This window comes from Elephantulus edwardii, unplaced genomic scaffold (assembly GCF_000299155.1).
Source record: "Elephantulus edwardii isolate Elephantulus edwardi_28Jun2011 unplaced genomic scaffold, EleEdw1.0 scaffold00262, whole genome shotgun sequence".
Taxonomy (NCBI): domain Eukaryota; kingdom Metazoa; phylum Chordata; class Mammalia; order Macroscelidea; family Macroscelididae; genus Elephantulus; species Elephantulus edwardii.
The window spans coordinates 1904223-1920224 of NW_006400012.1; the positions used below are offsets into that span (position 1 = coordinate 1904223).

The 16002-nt window shown below is 39.5% G+C and overlaps 1 protein-coding gene across 1 annotated transcript in view; it reads left to right on the forward strand.

The window, feature by feature from the left end:
• The window catches only part of CD101 (CD101 molecule), a 67217-nt gene that overhangs the window by 8074 nt on the left and 43141 nt on the right, over nt 1–16002 (forward strand). The window contains 4 exon segments of the mRNA XM_006899591.1: nt 585–998; nt 5009–5399; nt 10804–11177; nt 11870–12274. Coding sequence (XP_006899653.1) covers nt 585–998; nt 5009–5399; nt 10804–11177; nt 11870–12274 — 1584 coding nt within the window.

Consider the following 16002-nt stretch of genomic DNA (forward strand, 5'->3'; position numbering starts at 1 on the left):
TTTTGCATAAGCACAATCAAGTTTTCTGGGATTCCCATTCTTCTCAGAGTCAACCACAGTTTATTGTGACCCACACAGTCAAATGCCTTTGCATAGTCAATGAAACACAGCTAGACATTCCTTTGGTACTCTCTGCTTTTAGCCAATATCCGTCTAACATTAGCTATAATATCCCTACTACCACTACCTCTTTTAAGCCCAGCCTGCACAATTGACAGTTCTCTGTTAATGTGCTGTTCTAGTTGTTCGTGAATAATTTTCAGTAGAATCTTGCTTGCAAGTGATATTAATGATATTTATTGTTCAATAATTTCCACACTCTGTTAGGTCACCTTTGGAATGGAAACAAATACAGATCTCTTCCAGTTAGTGTGCCAGGTAGTTTCCCTTCAGATTTCTTGGCACAACTTGGTGGGTGCATTCAGGCATAGATATTAATTAGTACAGAGAAAGCTTATGGTTAGTGGAAAACCAACTGAAAGTGTGTGCTTTATTGATAGTGGCTCAGGGCACCATCTTTGCATAAGGAGATTATTCTGATAAGCACTGTGCAGATCAGATTATCATAATTCCTTTGTTTCTAGTTATTCCAGATACTCTCGCTGCTGCCGTGAAATCCCAAACTTTGAATAAGAAGGAGGGTGAGCCACTAAAACTTTCCTGCGAGGTATCCAAAGCCACAGCTCAACATACTCACCTCTCTATTACTTGGTATGTGACACAGGAGGGAAGAAATCAAGACACAGTTATTATTTCCCTCTCCAGAAACTTTGTGTTGACCTCTGGACCCTCGTATGCAGAGAGGTTTCAAGCAGGTGATGTGAGTCTTGACAATCTTGGGGCCTCTACATTCCAATTGTTCATACGGAGACTCGAGGCTTCAGATAAAGGCCAGCTGTTCTGCAAAGCAATGGAATGGATTCAGGATCCAGATAAAACCTGGACTTCTATTGCTAACAAGCAAACAGCTAAAACAACACTAAGGGTCCAGCCTACAGGTAATTATCTTTTCATGAAATCCAATAATACATATATACTCAGTACTGATGGATATTATTTAATTATTTTGAGTCTCTAAAAATATATCTAGAAAGTGTGGGTAAGATTAGCGTTTGTCACACGTGAGCAGTACACCAGAGAAGAAAGCACATCAGTTTGGGTTCTGACCCTGGGTGGTTTTATGTGGAATGTTGTTGCTTCTCGTTGCTCTGGGTCAGATCTGACGGAACAAAACATTGCCTGGTACTGCATATTTGCATGCGGGTTAGCTGGCTTGGTTCCATTGTTTCACTTCTGAGTATTTTGAGTGCTTTCCAACATAGGTTTCCATCTTTCACTACTTATCAATAACATTCCATTGTGTTCCAAAAAGTTTTTACTGACTGATTCTCAGAAGTAGATCACTGGGTCTTTCTTTCTAGTGTGTCATAGAGTCTGGAAGCTCTGCTGAAACATTTCCACCATAAGTGGAATAGCAGGAACATTGTCTCCAGCATCACAGCAACATATAAACTAACTCAGTATAATATACTGACAGATGGGTTGTGGTTATGTAGGTATGATCTATTAAATTATCAGATTAATTTTAAAAGCCAGTCATAAGTACAAGTTTTCTTACCATCCTGGTCAGATTCTGTTAATGTTTTATCCATATTGTCTAGACAGTCTTAAAAGTCACCTGGCAATTGGTCAACTCTTCTGCTACTTGAAGTGAGGAACCTAAGCTTCAGATGTGTGAGATGCTCTGCCCAAACTCGTTCAGAGGCTGAGAGAAGGAGCTGACATTAAAAGCTTGATCCATCTCTTTCCAAAGCCCATTCTCCACAGAACACTTTGACTTCAGAAGAGTTCGAGTCTAGCATAAAATCTTATCTTTGTCCATGCTAGAATTTCCTAATTTTCTAGAATTTTTCTCACTTTTGAAGGTTGCTATTTTGTTGTTTTCTTTTTTAAGAGTTCCTTTTAAAATTGTCCAGTTAGCTCAAGAGGCCAAATGGCCAGATTACAAGATTACACTTAGTGAGTCTTGTGGAGACACATTAATACCCTTTTTACAATTTTTCCTGAAGTTAAATTAGTTCATGTTTTAATATACAGTTAGTCCTGACTTAGGATGTGTTTGCCTTACAGTGAGCTGCACATATTATTGCCTCCCTCCTTTTGTATAATTTATCCTTAATAAGATTTACTCCCCACAATATTGCAACTTGTAACTTGCTGATATTATCACTATCAGAAACTCAATCTTATGATTTACTATTCAAGCCACTACTGTGTTTTGAAATAAAAATGTAAAAAAAAAAGATGCATTATTCAGGTTATGTCAGAATGGAAACCTATCATAAATTAGAGACTAACAATATATCTTTTTTGTTTTAACAAGATATAATTTTTACATAAAAGTTTACCTGTAATTCCAGGGTTTTAGTACAGCAGTGAACTAAATTAAATAAAAAAAAATCATTCAGATAATAAAATCTAACAGCTTATCTACAGAGAAAAAAAATTATTCTTAGTTATTTGTGTCTTTTCTTAACTAATTGATTTGTTATCATTTCAGCAGCCAAAGAGTCTTCAGTGGTTTGACTATCAAAGCATAATGAAAATATACATACTTCAGTTACTCAGACAAGGTCCAAAGGCCATTTACTTTAAAAATTCACAGCTGTTTATCCATAGTAAAAGCATCATTATGACCCACCTATTGGGATAAAAAAAAACTTATGACTCTCTCAAACACTTTTAAAGTTCATACCATAAGGACATGTTCTTCTAACTTATAAAAATTTCAGCTAAAGATATCCAAACTTAAGCTATTCAACACAGTACTAAGTATTTTATATATTTTTTTAAAAAACTTAAAACCTGTGCATTATCTCAGAACAGTCAGCTATCAGAGACCGAAAGCATAGCATTTACCTGAAAGCAAAGTTAAGAAGGCAGGAAGGACAATAAAATGGGGTGAGTGAAAACAAGGTGAGTAAGATAGAAATGGGAAGAGGTGCTGGCACACTGTGGGAACTGCAACCAAATCCATGGAACAGTCTGTATATAAACTGCCGAATAGAAATTAATTTTATCTGTAAACTTTCACATAAACCATGTAAAATATTTTTAACTCTCTCTCTCTATATATATATATTAAAGAAAAGTAAAATCTTACACACCACACATGTAAGAAGATATGCATCACTATGCACACATATTTTACTATACACATATGTAGAGTACTCTACACCTTCCCAAAGAAAGGTGACCCAACAGAATGTGGAAACTACAGAACAATCTCACTGATTTCACATGCAAGCAAAATTTTACTGAAGATTATAAAAAAATGACTGGAACAGCACATCAACAGAGAACTACCAGAAGTCCAGGCTGGTTTCAGAAGGGGTCTTGGTACTAGAGATATTGTAGCTGATGTTAGATGGTTCTTGGCTGAAAGCAGGGAATACCAGAGAAATGTCTATCTGTGTTTCATTGACTATGCAAAGACATTTGACTGTGTAGATCATAACAAATTATGGCTGACTCTGAGAAGAATGGGAATCCCAGAATACTTGATCGTTCTAATGCGAAACTTATACTTGGACCAGGAGGCAGTCATCAGAACAGAGCAAGGGAACACTGCATGGTTCAAAATTGGGAAGGGTGTACTCCAGGGATTAATCCTATCTCCATACCTTTTCAACCTATATGCAGAACAGATTATCCGGGAGGCTGGGCTCTATGAGGAGAAATGTGGGGTCAAGATTGGTGGACGATTTATCAACAATCTGCGTTATGCGGATGAGACAACTCTGCTTGCTGAAACTGAAGAGGACCTAAGCGCCTGCTGTAGAGTGTCAAGGAGTGCAGCATACAATTTGGATTGAGGCTCAATGTCAAGAAGACAAAGATTCTCACCACTGGACCAATTGGCAGCATCAGGATGGATGGTGAAGAGATTGAGATTGTACATAGCTTTGGTTTGCTTGGCTCCATAGTCAACAGTCTTGGCACCAGCAGCCAGGAAATTAAAAGGCGCATTGCCATGGGAAAGTCTGCTGTTAGGGACCTCTCCAAAGTGCTGAAGAGCAATGGTGTCTCTTTGGAGACTAAGGTGCGTCTGATACAGGCCATGGTCTTTGCAATCACCTGTTATGCATCAGAGAGTTGGACAATGACCAAGGGGGATAGAAGGAGAATTGATGCCTTTGAGCTGTGGTGCTGGAGAAGAGTATTGAGAATACCATGGACTGCTAGGAAAACAAACAGATTTGTCCTGGAGAGGGTTAAACCGGGTGGCTCCTTGGAGGCAAGGATTCTGAGGCTCCGTCTAACACACTTTGGACATGTTGTGAGGAGAGACCGGTCCTTAGAGAGGGACATCATGCTTGGGAGTGTGGAGGGACAGCGCAGGAGAGGAAGGCCCTCAATGAGGTGGATTGATTCAGTGACTGGGATAATTGGGAAGGGAGTGTCAGAGACAGTGCGATTGGCACAGGACAGAACGGAGTTTAGGGCTGTTGTACACAGGGTCGCTATGAGTTGCAGGCGACTCAACGGCACATAACAACAACAACAACTACACATATGTGTTGCTTAATATAGGAAGAGAGGTCTGGTAGCGTAGGGACAAGAACCTGCACTGCAATCCCAAAGGAATGTGGTTCAAAGCCACCAGTTGCCCCACAGGAGAAAGATGGACAATCTCCTCCCATGCTAGTAAACTGGCTCTGAAAACCCACTGGAGGGTCCACTATGAGTTGGTCCTGACTGATGGTACTCAACAACAGTAACATTGCTTAACAGGATTTTTTTTTTAAAAAAACAAAACAAAACAACGTATCCTGCCTCTTCCAGATAATTTCAAGAATAACTAGGGGTAATTTTGACTCTGCTACTTTTTTCCTATCTGCCACGTCATACTGGAATTTCATCCCACATGAACTGTGCTAACCTCTTTGTTACTGAAAGGACAGATGAAGTGGCCTTTCTAAATGTCTGCCTTGCTTTTGTTTCCCAGTGACAGATTTTCAAGTCAACCTGACAGCTGAAGGCATGTTTGCTGAAGGGAAGCCCTTAGAACTCGTCTGCTTGGTGGTGAGCAGTGTCCAGAATCTCCAATTTCAGGGTAGTTGGTTCCTCAATGACATTGTAATCGCCAGTATTGGTGCTAATGGGTTACTGACCCTGAATGAAGACTACAAAGAAAGAGCTAATCAAGGACAGCTGTTGGTTTTGAAGTTAAACCCCTTGTCTTTCTCTCTCAAAATCATCTCCGTGGGCCCAGTGGATGAAGGCACCTACAGGTGTTCAGTGGAAGAGGTAGAGAGAACTCAGACAGGCTCCTGGCAGGTAGTGCGGAGGAAGGAATCACCAAATAAGCTTGTGCACCTGAAGAAGTCTGCAGGTATGTTGCAGCCTCACCACACAGGTATCAGGTTGCTTTCTGACCCCCTCCTCTGTCAGTAAAGGACACCTTCTTAGTCACAGTAAAGGTCTTCCAGAATTGCTGAGTGTCCATCAGATCACATCTGAGGTGACAAGGAATAAAAGTAACCAAACTCAATCTGGAGGCCCGAGTCCATCCTAAACCATTAACCAACTCTGCCCACTCAAGCTCCGTTTCCTTGTCTGTAATATGATGAGCACACAATTCAATGATCCTTAAGACCTTTCTTGATGTCTTGAAACCTTGTGTTTCTTTGTTGTTTGTTCTAATTTATATACACTGAGGGTTTTCTTTTCTTCTTTTTTTTTTTTTACACTGGGGTTTTTCTTAAACCTGTGAACAACTACATTAATGAAACCCTCTGTCTTTTTTGTGTGTGTATATGGAGAAGAGTTAAGAGAAAAAAGCTATGTTTCTGTACTAACCTGAGAAATAAATACATTATCCCTTACAAGCCAGACTATAAATTTTAAGTTATCTGTTATTAACTGGACTTTTTTTAACCTAATATGTTTGGTTGGTTGAGTACCATCAAGTCAGAAGTGACTCACTGCTGACCTTCCAGTGAGTTTTCAGACGCAGTTAATCACATGGGAGGAAATTGCCCATCCTTCTTCCATGGAGCAGATGGTGGATTTGAACTGCATGCCTTCGAGATTGCAATGCAGCTTCTTACCACTAGGGCCACCAGACCTCCCTTGTATAGCATTCATGGATAATGCTATTTAGTCATAATTCCGCATCAAAATACGACCCAAAGTAAGAAAATTCAAGGTAAATTATAATTGATAGACACTATTCTCTGCTTTTTTGACAAGATGTGGTTAGATCCCTGTTCAAATTGGTTTGGAGCTCCCATAAGCATTAAATTGGGGAAAACTGTTAATTCTGCTTTAGATGATTAAGGTTGGTGAATTCTAAGTATATCTGAATAATTGCATGAGTAGAGACAAGCCTCTTTAAGCTGAGTGTGAAATGAAAATGTGTTTGTTTTGCTTTTGTGAGTTGTTTTCATTTCCTTCCCCCCAAAAAAATGTCTCCCACCAAAAAAGAAGAAAAATATGAATGTTTAAAAGTCTTTGCCATGCTTGCTTACTGGAAACATCTCTGAAGATAAATTCCTCACTGCCAGGAATGAAGACACAAAAGTATTGGCCAAAAGTGGTAGGCCAGGAAGTATGGTGGTACTACATTTTACGCTGTTTCGTTTGATTGGTACAACTTTCTAGAATTTAGGAAAAACAATGTGAGTGGGCCTACATATTTACACAGAGCTACAGCTCTGCTTCCTGTGTCTCAATCTCCCTGTAACGTATCTGAAATTTTTTATTAAATACAATACTAAGGAATTTTTGCTAAACATATCCAGTAGTGTTTCTCAAGGTGAACAGGCCATAGGTGTGTATCAGTTGTTGTTAGGTGCCATTGAGTTGACTATGACTCATAGTGACCCTATGAACAGCCAACCTAAACTCTGCCCTATCCTGTGCCATCCTTGTCATCTCTGATACACTAGAGCTCACTGCTAAAGTTACTGTCAATCCATCTCCTTAGGGGTCTTCCAAACCTCAAAATATATCCACTCCTTATTGACATGGTTAGGTTTCAAAGGCCAGGTTATATGTAAAATAAATATTAAATGAAAATGGAATATGAACCCATCAGGTCACAATAAGGAGGATGAATGCTTCCTTACGCAGCTGTCAAATTACACCCGTTACATAATTGCTAAACTTCTGAGAATCACAGTCCATCCAAGTCAACCCATCACCTTAACCATTACTGTCAACATTATCCTTGTTTCAGGCCTTTCCATTTGCCACTGCAGAAGCATGCCATTAATGCATAAAATAGTCAAGTAGTAGATTTTTCCCCCTGTAAAATAGACTCATATAACTGAAGTTTAGATCTTAGAGAAAAAATTATTACTTACTCTCTCACCACATTAACATAAACATTATGTTTGGTCATAAATGTGAGGTGTCAGATAATGAATCAGCCAGTAAATAAGTGAGGAATAGGTGTAAGTCTTTGTGGAGGCTGGAGTCCAAACCAGTTCCAATATGTAAAGTCAGGAAAGTTGCTGGCAAATTTATTATGGATCCTATTTAGGATTCTGTTTTGAAAGTCAAACCATCCCTTAAATGTGAGAAGAGTTTAATCATTCTGTTATTCTATGAATAAGAGAAAGTGGCACTTCCTACCTGTGGTGAATGTGTAATTGACACACACTTGGTAAATTTGTTGCTTCTTACCAAGCAGCTGTGATGACCACAATGACCTAAGAAAATCTCATTTAAAACAAACAAACAAAAGCTCATGTTAATGTGCTGTAAGTAATAATTTTTCCTCCTTTATCTGAACTTCAGTTATGAGTCTATTTTTAACTATAATTTAAAAGGTATAGTCATTCCTTTGCCATATGAATGATTGGAAGTAGATTTGACTATATTTTTCATCTATTGGTGAGCATTAAACTCCATTCTGCTTTTGTAATTTATATATTATAAAACAGATGAAAACTGTCATTTTTGCTAGCAGAGAAGGACATTTAACAAATTTATTTTGATTGTATTTAGATTTCTAATGCCAGTTCTTTTTGGTTTGCCTTTTTTGACATTGAGCTACCTATCTCTGTTTTTGCTACTGCCTACCATTTAATATTAATGGTACGAGCTTTATTGTTTTTTCCATATGCCAGCCAGTCAAGGCTCTTTACTTATGTCATTTGTTTAGCCATGTCAACAACATTTAAAGACCAAGCCAGTTACCATAGAGTGGACTCCCCCTAATCGAAACTCCATGTGTAGAACTGGATTCATAGGTTTTCAGTGACTAATTTAGTGGAAGCAGATTTCCAGGCCTTTCTTCTGAGACATTCTAGGTGGACATGAACCTCTAATCTTTCAGCTGGCAACCCCTTGGGACTCCTAAACAATGTAGTAAGAAGACTTCTGTTAAGATCCACATTATTACAGGGGGAAAAAATAATTCTAGGAACAAAAATTGTGGCTTAGAGAGGTCAAATATATTGTTCAAGGTCTATTTCTGGAGGCCTTGGCTTTTCAAGCAATGCATCACTGTTTGGAATATCTGAGCTCCTGTTTCATCTTTGCATTGCTCAAGAAAAGTTTTTGCACAGTAAGTATTTGTTGAATTTGATGTTCACATTTATCTTAAATTTCTCTGGGAACAAGGCTTCCGCATATAGATTTGTACTACTGTAGTGCAGGATATATATATCTCATAGGACATAAATGTAGTCCAGGAGAGAGAGAGAGAGAGAGAGAGAGAGAGAGAGATGATAGATAGATAGATGATAAGATGATAGATAGATAGATAGATAGATAGATAGATAGATAGATAGATAGATATCTCATAGGAGAGAACCCCAGATGAGATGAATTTATAAAATAACTAGGGCAATGAGGGTAGTTGTGTCAGAGTCAATGAGACTGGCTCAAGACAGGGCAGGCTTCAGAGCTGTTGTACATAGGGTCACTATGAGTCACAGATGAGTTGACAGCACATAACAACAGTAAATACATAGTGGTTTACCAGAAGAATGCCTACTTGTGCTTTATTGACTATGCAAAGGCATTTGACTGTGTGGATCAAAACAAACTGTAGCTGACATTGAGAAGAATGGGAGTCCCAGAGCATTTAATTGTGCTCACGCAAAACCTATACTTGATCCAGGAGGCTGTTGTGCGAACAGTTCAGGGGAACACTGCATGGTTTAAAATTAAGAAGGAAGTGTATCAGGGTTGTATTGTTTCTCCATACCTGTTTAATCTGTAAGCTGATCAAATTATTTGAGAAGCTGAACTCTATGAAGAGGAATATGGTATCAGGATTGGAAGGAAACACATCAATAACCTGTGTTATGCAGAAGACACAACCTCTCTTGCTGAAAGTGAGGAGGATCAGAAACACTTGCTGCAGAAGATCAAGGAATGCAATGTTCGGTATGGATTGCATCTCATTGTCAAAAAAACAAAGATTCTTATCACTGGACTGATAGGCAACAACATGATGGATGGAGAAGAGCTTGAAACTGCCAACAACTTCATCTTGCTTGGATGCACAATTAACACCCTTAATATCAGCAGTCAGGAAATAAGGAGATGTATTGCATTTGGAAAATCTGAAGTTAGGGATGTCTCCAAGTTATTGAGGAGTAATGATGTCAGTTTGAGGACTAAAGTGCATCTGATTCAGGTGCATCTGAAAGCTGGACAGTGAATAAGGATGACAGTAGAAGAATTAATGCTTTTAAGCTGTAATGTTGGAGATGAGCACTGAACATCACATGGATGGCCAAAAGAACAAACAAATATGTCTTGGAGAGGGTGCGGGCAGAGTGTTCTTTGGAGGCAAGAATGATGAGGCTTTGTCTCAGATACTTTTCGGCATGTTGATAGGAGGGGATATTCCTTGGAGAAAAACATGTTAGGAAGGGTAAAGGATCAGCAAAGGAGAGAAAGACCTTCGACTAGGTGGATTAACATTGCGACTACCACAATGGGCTCTTATGTGTCAGGAAGTATGAGGGTAACACATGATAGGAACAGGGTTCAGATATTTTGTTCATAGGGTTGTTATAAGTCATACTCGATGGTACCTAACAACAACAACAACTGATGACTTATTGATAAGAGATTATGCTGCCAACTTAGAGGTAGGCAATTTGAACCCAACAGCTGCTTCATAAAAGAAAATGGGCAATCTCCTTCTGTGGAATATACTGCTTCTGAAAACCCCCTGGATTATCAGCTACTGGTCAGTTCCGACTCAATAATACATAACAAGATCAATCTGTTTACCTCAGTATTTATCTACCTATCTATATCTGGAGAGAGAGGAGAGAGAGAGAGAGATCTAATGAACAAAAATTATCCTCTGTTCTAAATACATAATAATTAGGATTGATTATAGAAAGGCAAAAAGAGAAAAGTAGTTCATTTTGAATTGTGAAGATCAGGTTTCTAAAGAAATGAAAAACTTAAATAAATACATCTTTGTTAATATAAAATTTGTACTCCTAGCCTAATTACTCTATCAAAATATTGCCAAATGTTTAAGTAGATGTTCTTAAAGGTTGATTTAACAAATAGATAAAAATAAGTACAAATTATAAAACAAGTATAAATTGGTTCTCTTGATACTATTTTCGGCTGCCTCGTTTTCACTATTTAAACATTGAGTAAATTCCTCCCCCTTCTCCCCAGGAGGGGAGTTATGTAGAGGCTTAATCTGATTTGTTATAAACTAGTCAAGAATTAATGAGATTTCACTGTATTTGAGAACATTTTAAATTTGCTCAAAATCATTTTGCTCTTCTCAACTCTGTAAGCTATAACCAGGAGTGTCACCTTGTCCACCAAGAACAAACAGTCGATGCTGTGGGAAGGAGATGAACTGGGCCTCCTCTGCAAGGCAGATGGAGAAGAAAGTCCCCTGGCAGTGAGCTGGTCGCACACCTCACAGGACCGGGCACAGTCGAAGCTGGTGGCTAGCATGGAGAAGTACGGCGTTGTGCACCTGGGTCCCTCCTATGTCAGTAACCAAGGCAACATAAGGCTAGAAAAGGTGAATTGGGCTACCTTCCAGCTGGACATCACTTCTGCTGCCCTCAGTGACAGTGGGACTTACCAGTGCTCTGTGTCTGAGATGTCTCAGAATCAAGCTAAAAATTTGAGCTGGACTCAAACTACTTTGATCGTTGTGAAATCTCTACGTAAGTGTCCAAGAAATCCTTTTCTCAGCCCTTGTCCTGGTCACTTAATTTTGCAATAAGACTGTGATTTGCTGTGTCACCTAATCCTCCAATGATGTATATATGTGCATCAGGTCATGAATCCTAGTCTCTTAGCTGCCATGTCTGCCAAGTAACCCCAGAGTTTATTGATCTTCAGAAAGATCATGTTTACAATACAACTTGTGCACTCAAGGCTGAAAACAAAGTCCTGTGAATTGGAGTTGACTTGCAGAAGAGATGTCCTGAATAGTTTTGGTGGCTAAGTTTTTCCCATTCTGGCTTTTGACACTTCCAGCCTTTGGATTGCTGAATCTCATCTATCATGTGCAAAAGATTCTGCTACTGCAGCCAGGAGTCAGGGTAAGGGGAAGAGGCCAGACTAGTGAGGCTGTGAGTGCTCCACCCACTCAGCAGCAGCTGTCTGAGCAGAAACACTGCCTATTTGTTGTTGCTGCTGAGAACAGTCTCAGGAGAGGGTCAGTTTTGGAAAACTGAAGTCACAATTCAGGACAAACTGTGCTGTGAATCAACTTCTGCCAGAAAAGACGTGATAACCCAAATGTGTGACTACATGGTTCACTGTGAAGAGCTAGCAAGTAGACTTGAAAGTTCTGTACTTTGCTTTGGTAACTATATTTAAAAAAAAATGTGCTTTGCATTTCTGCCTGCAGAATCAAGCTTACAAGTTAGTCTGATGACCCGTCGACCAAAAGTGGAATTAACCAGTATCTTGGACCTCAACTGCATAGTGCGTGCTGACTACTCTGATTTGAAGGTACCGCTCACCGTGACATGGCAGTTCCAGCCAGCTGGGTCTCAGACCTTTCATCAGATTATTCGAATCAATCATGATGGTGCCATTGAGTGGGGCGATTCACTACTGCAATTTCAAAAGAAGACAAAGATTTCACAGTCTCCGTTCCATTCTCAACTCCTCGTCCATGATGCCACAGAGGAAGAAGCAGGAATGTACCAGTGTAAAGTGGATGTTTATGGTAGAAATTCCCTATGCACAAACAGCTCTGTAAAGGCCACTGCCACCTCTCACTCACTGGGGATAGACATCACTTTACCAGGTTAAGTGCCACTTGATCCCCACTCTTTCTTTCTTATATTGGTAAGAGTTTCTGAGTGGTACAGACAGTGGATACACTCAACTATTTGGCAAAAATTATAGGCTCAAGTCCACCACAGGTACCATTAGCAATTTGCTTCCTCAATAACAACCACTGGAGACCCTGTAGAGAACTTGGAAGACATGTCATTTCTGTGAGTCAAAGTTGATAAAAACTGTGTGTATATGTGAACATCCTTCCCTTTGGTTACATTACTGAAATAAGATGTGAAATACTTTCTAGCCATGTTTATACTATATAATCACCATATAATGAGTGATGTCCAGCCTAACATTAAGTTAAAAGGCAGAGAATGACCACTCAAGAGTGTTATCATGTTCTTCTCAACTCATAATGACCCCAACATGTTTTCAAAACTGTCATCTTTTTGGAAGGAGATTGACAGGCCTTTCTCCTTTGTAACTATTAGGTAGATCCAAATCGACAACCGTCTCATTCAGGCTGAGTGCTTAACTGTTTGCACTATGATTACAACTCATATTGATTTTGGGAACAATGGCTATGAGTCTTGTCCTATCCTGAGCCCAGCTCACCATCTCAGACACACCTGATCCCATTGGTACAGTCACTGTGTTAATCCATCCCATCTAGGCTCTTCCTGTCCTGTGCTGACCATCTACCTCTCCAAGTATGATGTCCTTTCCCAAGGACTGGTCTTTCCTAGTGACATGCCCAAATCTTCAAACAGCTTGAGATAGAGTTTTAAATTCTTTGCCTACAAGGAGCGAACTGGTTTTAAACTTTTTTTAGGACAGACCTGTTTGTTCTCTTGACAGCTGATGGTATGTTCAACACTGTTCTCTAGCATCACAACCAAATGTCATCAATTCTTCTGTCATCCTTTGTCATTGTCTGCCTCTAGCTGCTGAAATACTTTCTCACTGGCTGATAATAATAGTGACTGTGTTTCCTTTTCCTGTACTCCCATAAGTATCTGCAACCAAACAGCTAAGGGGTAATGTAGCACAATATGTGGCCTCTAGGATCCCATTACTGTGGTAATTTGTCCTTTCTGATTGGTCATGGCCATACCTTACTAGTTATTACACATTTGGAATGGCTCCTCTCGTGAGATGGCTGTAGTAAAGTGTATTAGAAGATGCTGTCTACTTGCTATTCATCATCCTCATCCTCATCACCATGATCTCATTACTTTTGAGTCAGAATTCATAGCTGACCCTCTGTCTGGTTTCTGAGGCTGTAAATCACATGAGAGGAGACTACTCATCTTTCTCCCTCAGAGCAACTGGTCAATTTGAACTGTCATGAGTTGGCAGTGCAACTCCTTATAGGGCATGACAGTCCTTTTTTCCACACTCGGAAGAGAACAATATTTTATTAAATGACAGATCACTTTGTGTTGTGGTAATTGTTAGATGCCTTTGAATTGAGTACAACTCAGAGCAACCTTAGGAACAACAGATCTGAACCCTGTCCCCTCAAGTGCCATCCTTACAATCTCCAATATCCCCAAACCCATTGCTGCAGTCACTGTGTCAGTCCACCTGGTTGAGGTGTCCCTCAACCTTCACCATCCCTCCACCTTCCCAAAAATGATGTTCCTCTCCAAGGAACAACCTCTCCTAGGAACACGCCCATAGTATGTGAGGTGAAGCTATATCATCTTTGCCTTTCAAGGAGCACTCTGGTTGTACCTTCTCCTAAACATATCTGTTTGTTTATCAGTCCATGAGATATTCAAAACTCTTCTCCAACACCACAATTCATCAATTTTCCTTCTGTCATCCTTAGCCACTGTCAAGCTTTCAGAAGCATAGCGAGTGACTGAAGAAAACATGGCCTAAATTAGGCATACCATAGTCCTTCAACTGATAACCATTTCTCCTCACTAATGTGGAGAGATTCCTGACTACAAACTTTCCCAGTGTAACATGTCTTCCAATCTCCTATTAGTACCAAGTGTGTTTACTGTGGATTCAAGTAAGATGAAGTCATTGAGACTTTCAAATTTTATCTATCTATCTTGATGTTGCCTATTGGTCCAGTGGCTAGGATTTTTGCTTTCTTGAGGTTGAGATGCAAACCATTATGGAAGGCTGTTGTCTTTGATCTTCTGCAGCAAATGCTTCAAGTCCTCCTCACTTTCAGTAAGTAAGATATGTCATCTGCATAATGAAGATTATCGATGAGTACGATAATATATGAGTCAGAGAATTCATGACTGTGATCAAATATAACCATTCTTGTTACTTAATAATGGGTTAGAAGCAAGATATGCTCTGTCCAGACTTCTACTATGTCCTGTTCACTCTCAGATTTATTCTCACTCTGTGTGTGTGTGTGTGTGTGTGTGTTTCTCTCTTATAACTTGTTTGCTTTTAGGGCAGACAGAGTTTCCAAGAGATTCTGACATTACGGAGATCTGCTAAGTGCTTAAAAACATCCACTGGAGGATCAGCTATGAATTGGTTTCACTTGATGACATACTATGCACAAGGGTGTATAGAGAACTCAGGTAGTATAATCCATAGCAAGTTGTGCTGCTAACCTAAAGAATGTACGTGCATCTTGCTGGCCTGTGCTTTATAGGTCTCTCTTGTGCTTCCTATTTCCTCTTTCACCAAGGACCCGCCAACAAGGGCCACGTTCACACCAAAACCGTGAAGAAGGTTGCCCGGGTCATCACTGAGAAATACTACACATGCTTGGGTAATGACTTCCACACAAACAAGTGCATGCATTAGGAGATTGCCATTATTCCCAGCAAGAAACTCCGGAACAAGATAGCAGGCTATGTCACACATCTGATAAAGCAAATTCAGAGAGGGCCTGTGAGAGGCATCTCCATTAAGCTGCAGGAGGAGGACAGAGAAAGGAGAGATAATTATGTACCAGAGGTTTCAGCCCTGGATCAGGAGATCATTGAAGTAGATCCTGATACTAACAAAATGCTGAAACTCTTGGACTTTGGCAGTCTGTCCAACCTGCAGGTCACTCAGCCCACCGTCGGGATGAATTTCAAAACACCATGTGGAACCGTTTGAGTCTGTCTGATGTGCTGTAGTATTTTCGATAAACTTGGGCACACCAGAAAAAAAAAGAATGTACATCTCTTGAAGTTTGAATTGGATCAGCAGTTTCAAGGGAGAAAGATAAAGAGTATCCTCCCATTGTGACTTACAGCCTCAGAAACTTGATGAAATGACACTGTGAGTTTCTCAGAACTAACTCAAAGGCACTGAGAGAGAAGTGTTCTTGATAATAACATGCTTTTGAACAAGTTCTTTAATTTCTTGAAACCTTTAGTCACCTCACATCTAAATTACTAAAGTGTGGTTTAAATATACTGACATGCATATTGTGTCTAGTACAGTGCCTGACACACTGAGCATGTGTTTAAATATGGGACTATCATTGTTCTCTTTTCTGCTGAGCAATACTTCTTTATTTATCCTTCTGGTTTTTATTGAGAATTTAATGAAAGTTTATAGAGAACTTGGATTTACATTCATTCATTGTTGCAAATTTTCTTCTCTGCCCCTCCTAGTTTGCTTTTCTCTTTGAAAAAAAAATTCTTTAATTGCTGTACAATACCACACCCCTACCCCAGATCACTTTACTATGAGCAATATTTCTGATATTGTGGTTACTAGATATTGTTGTTCCACAAGAGTAAAAATATGAACTTGATTCTATCCCACCTGAAT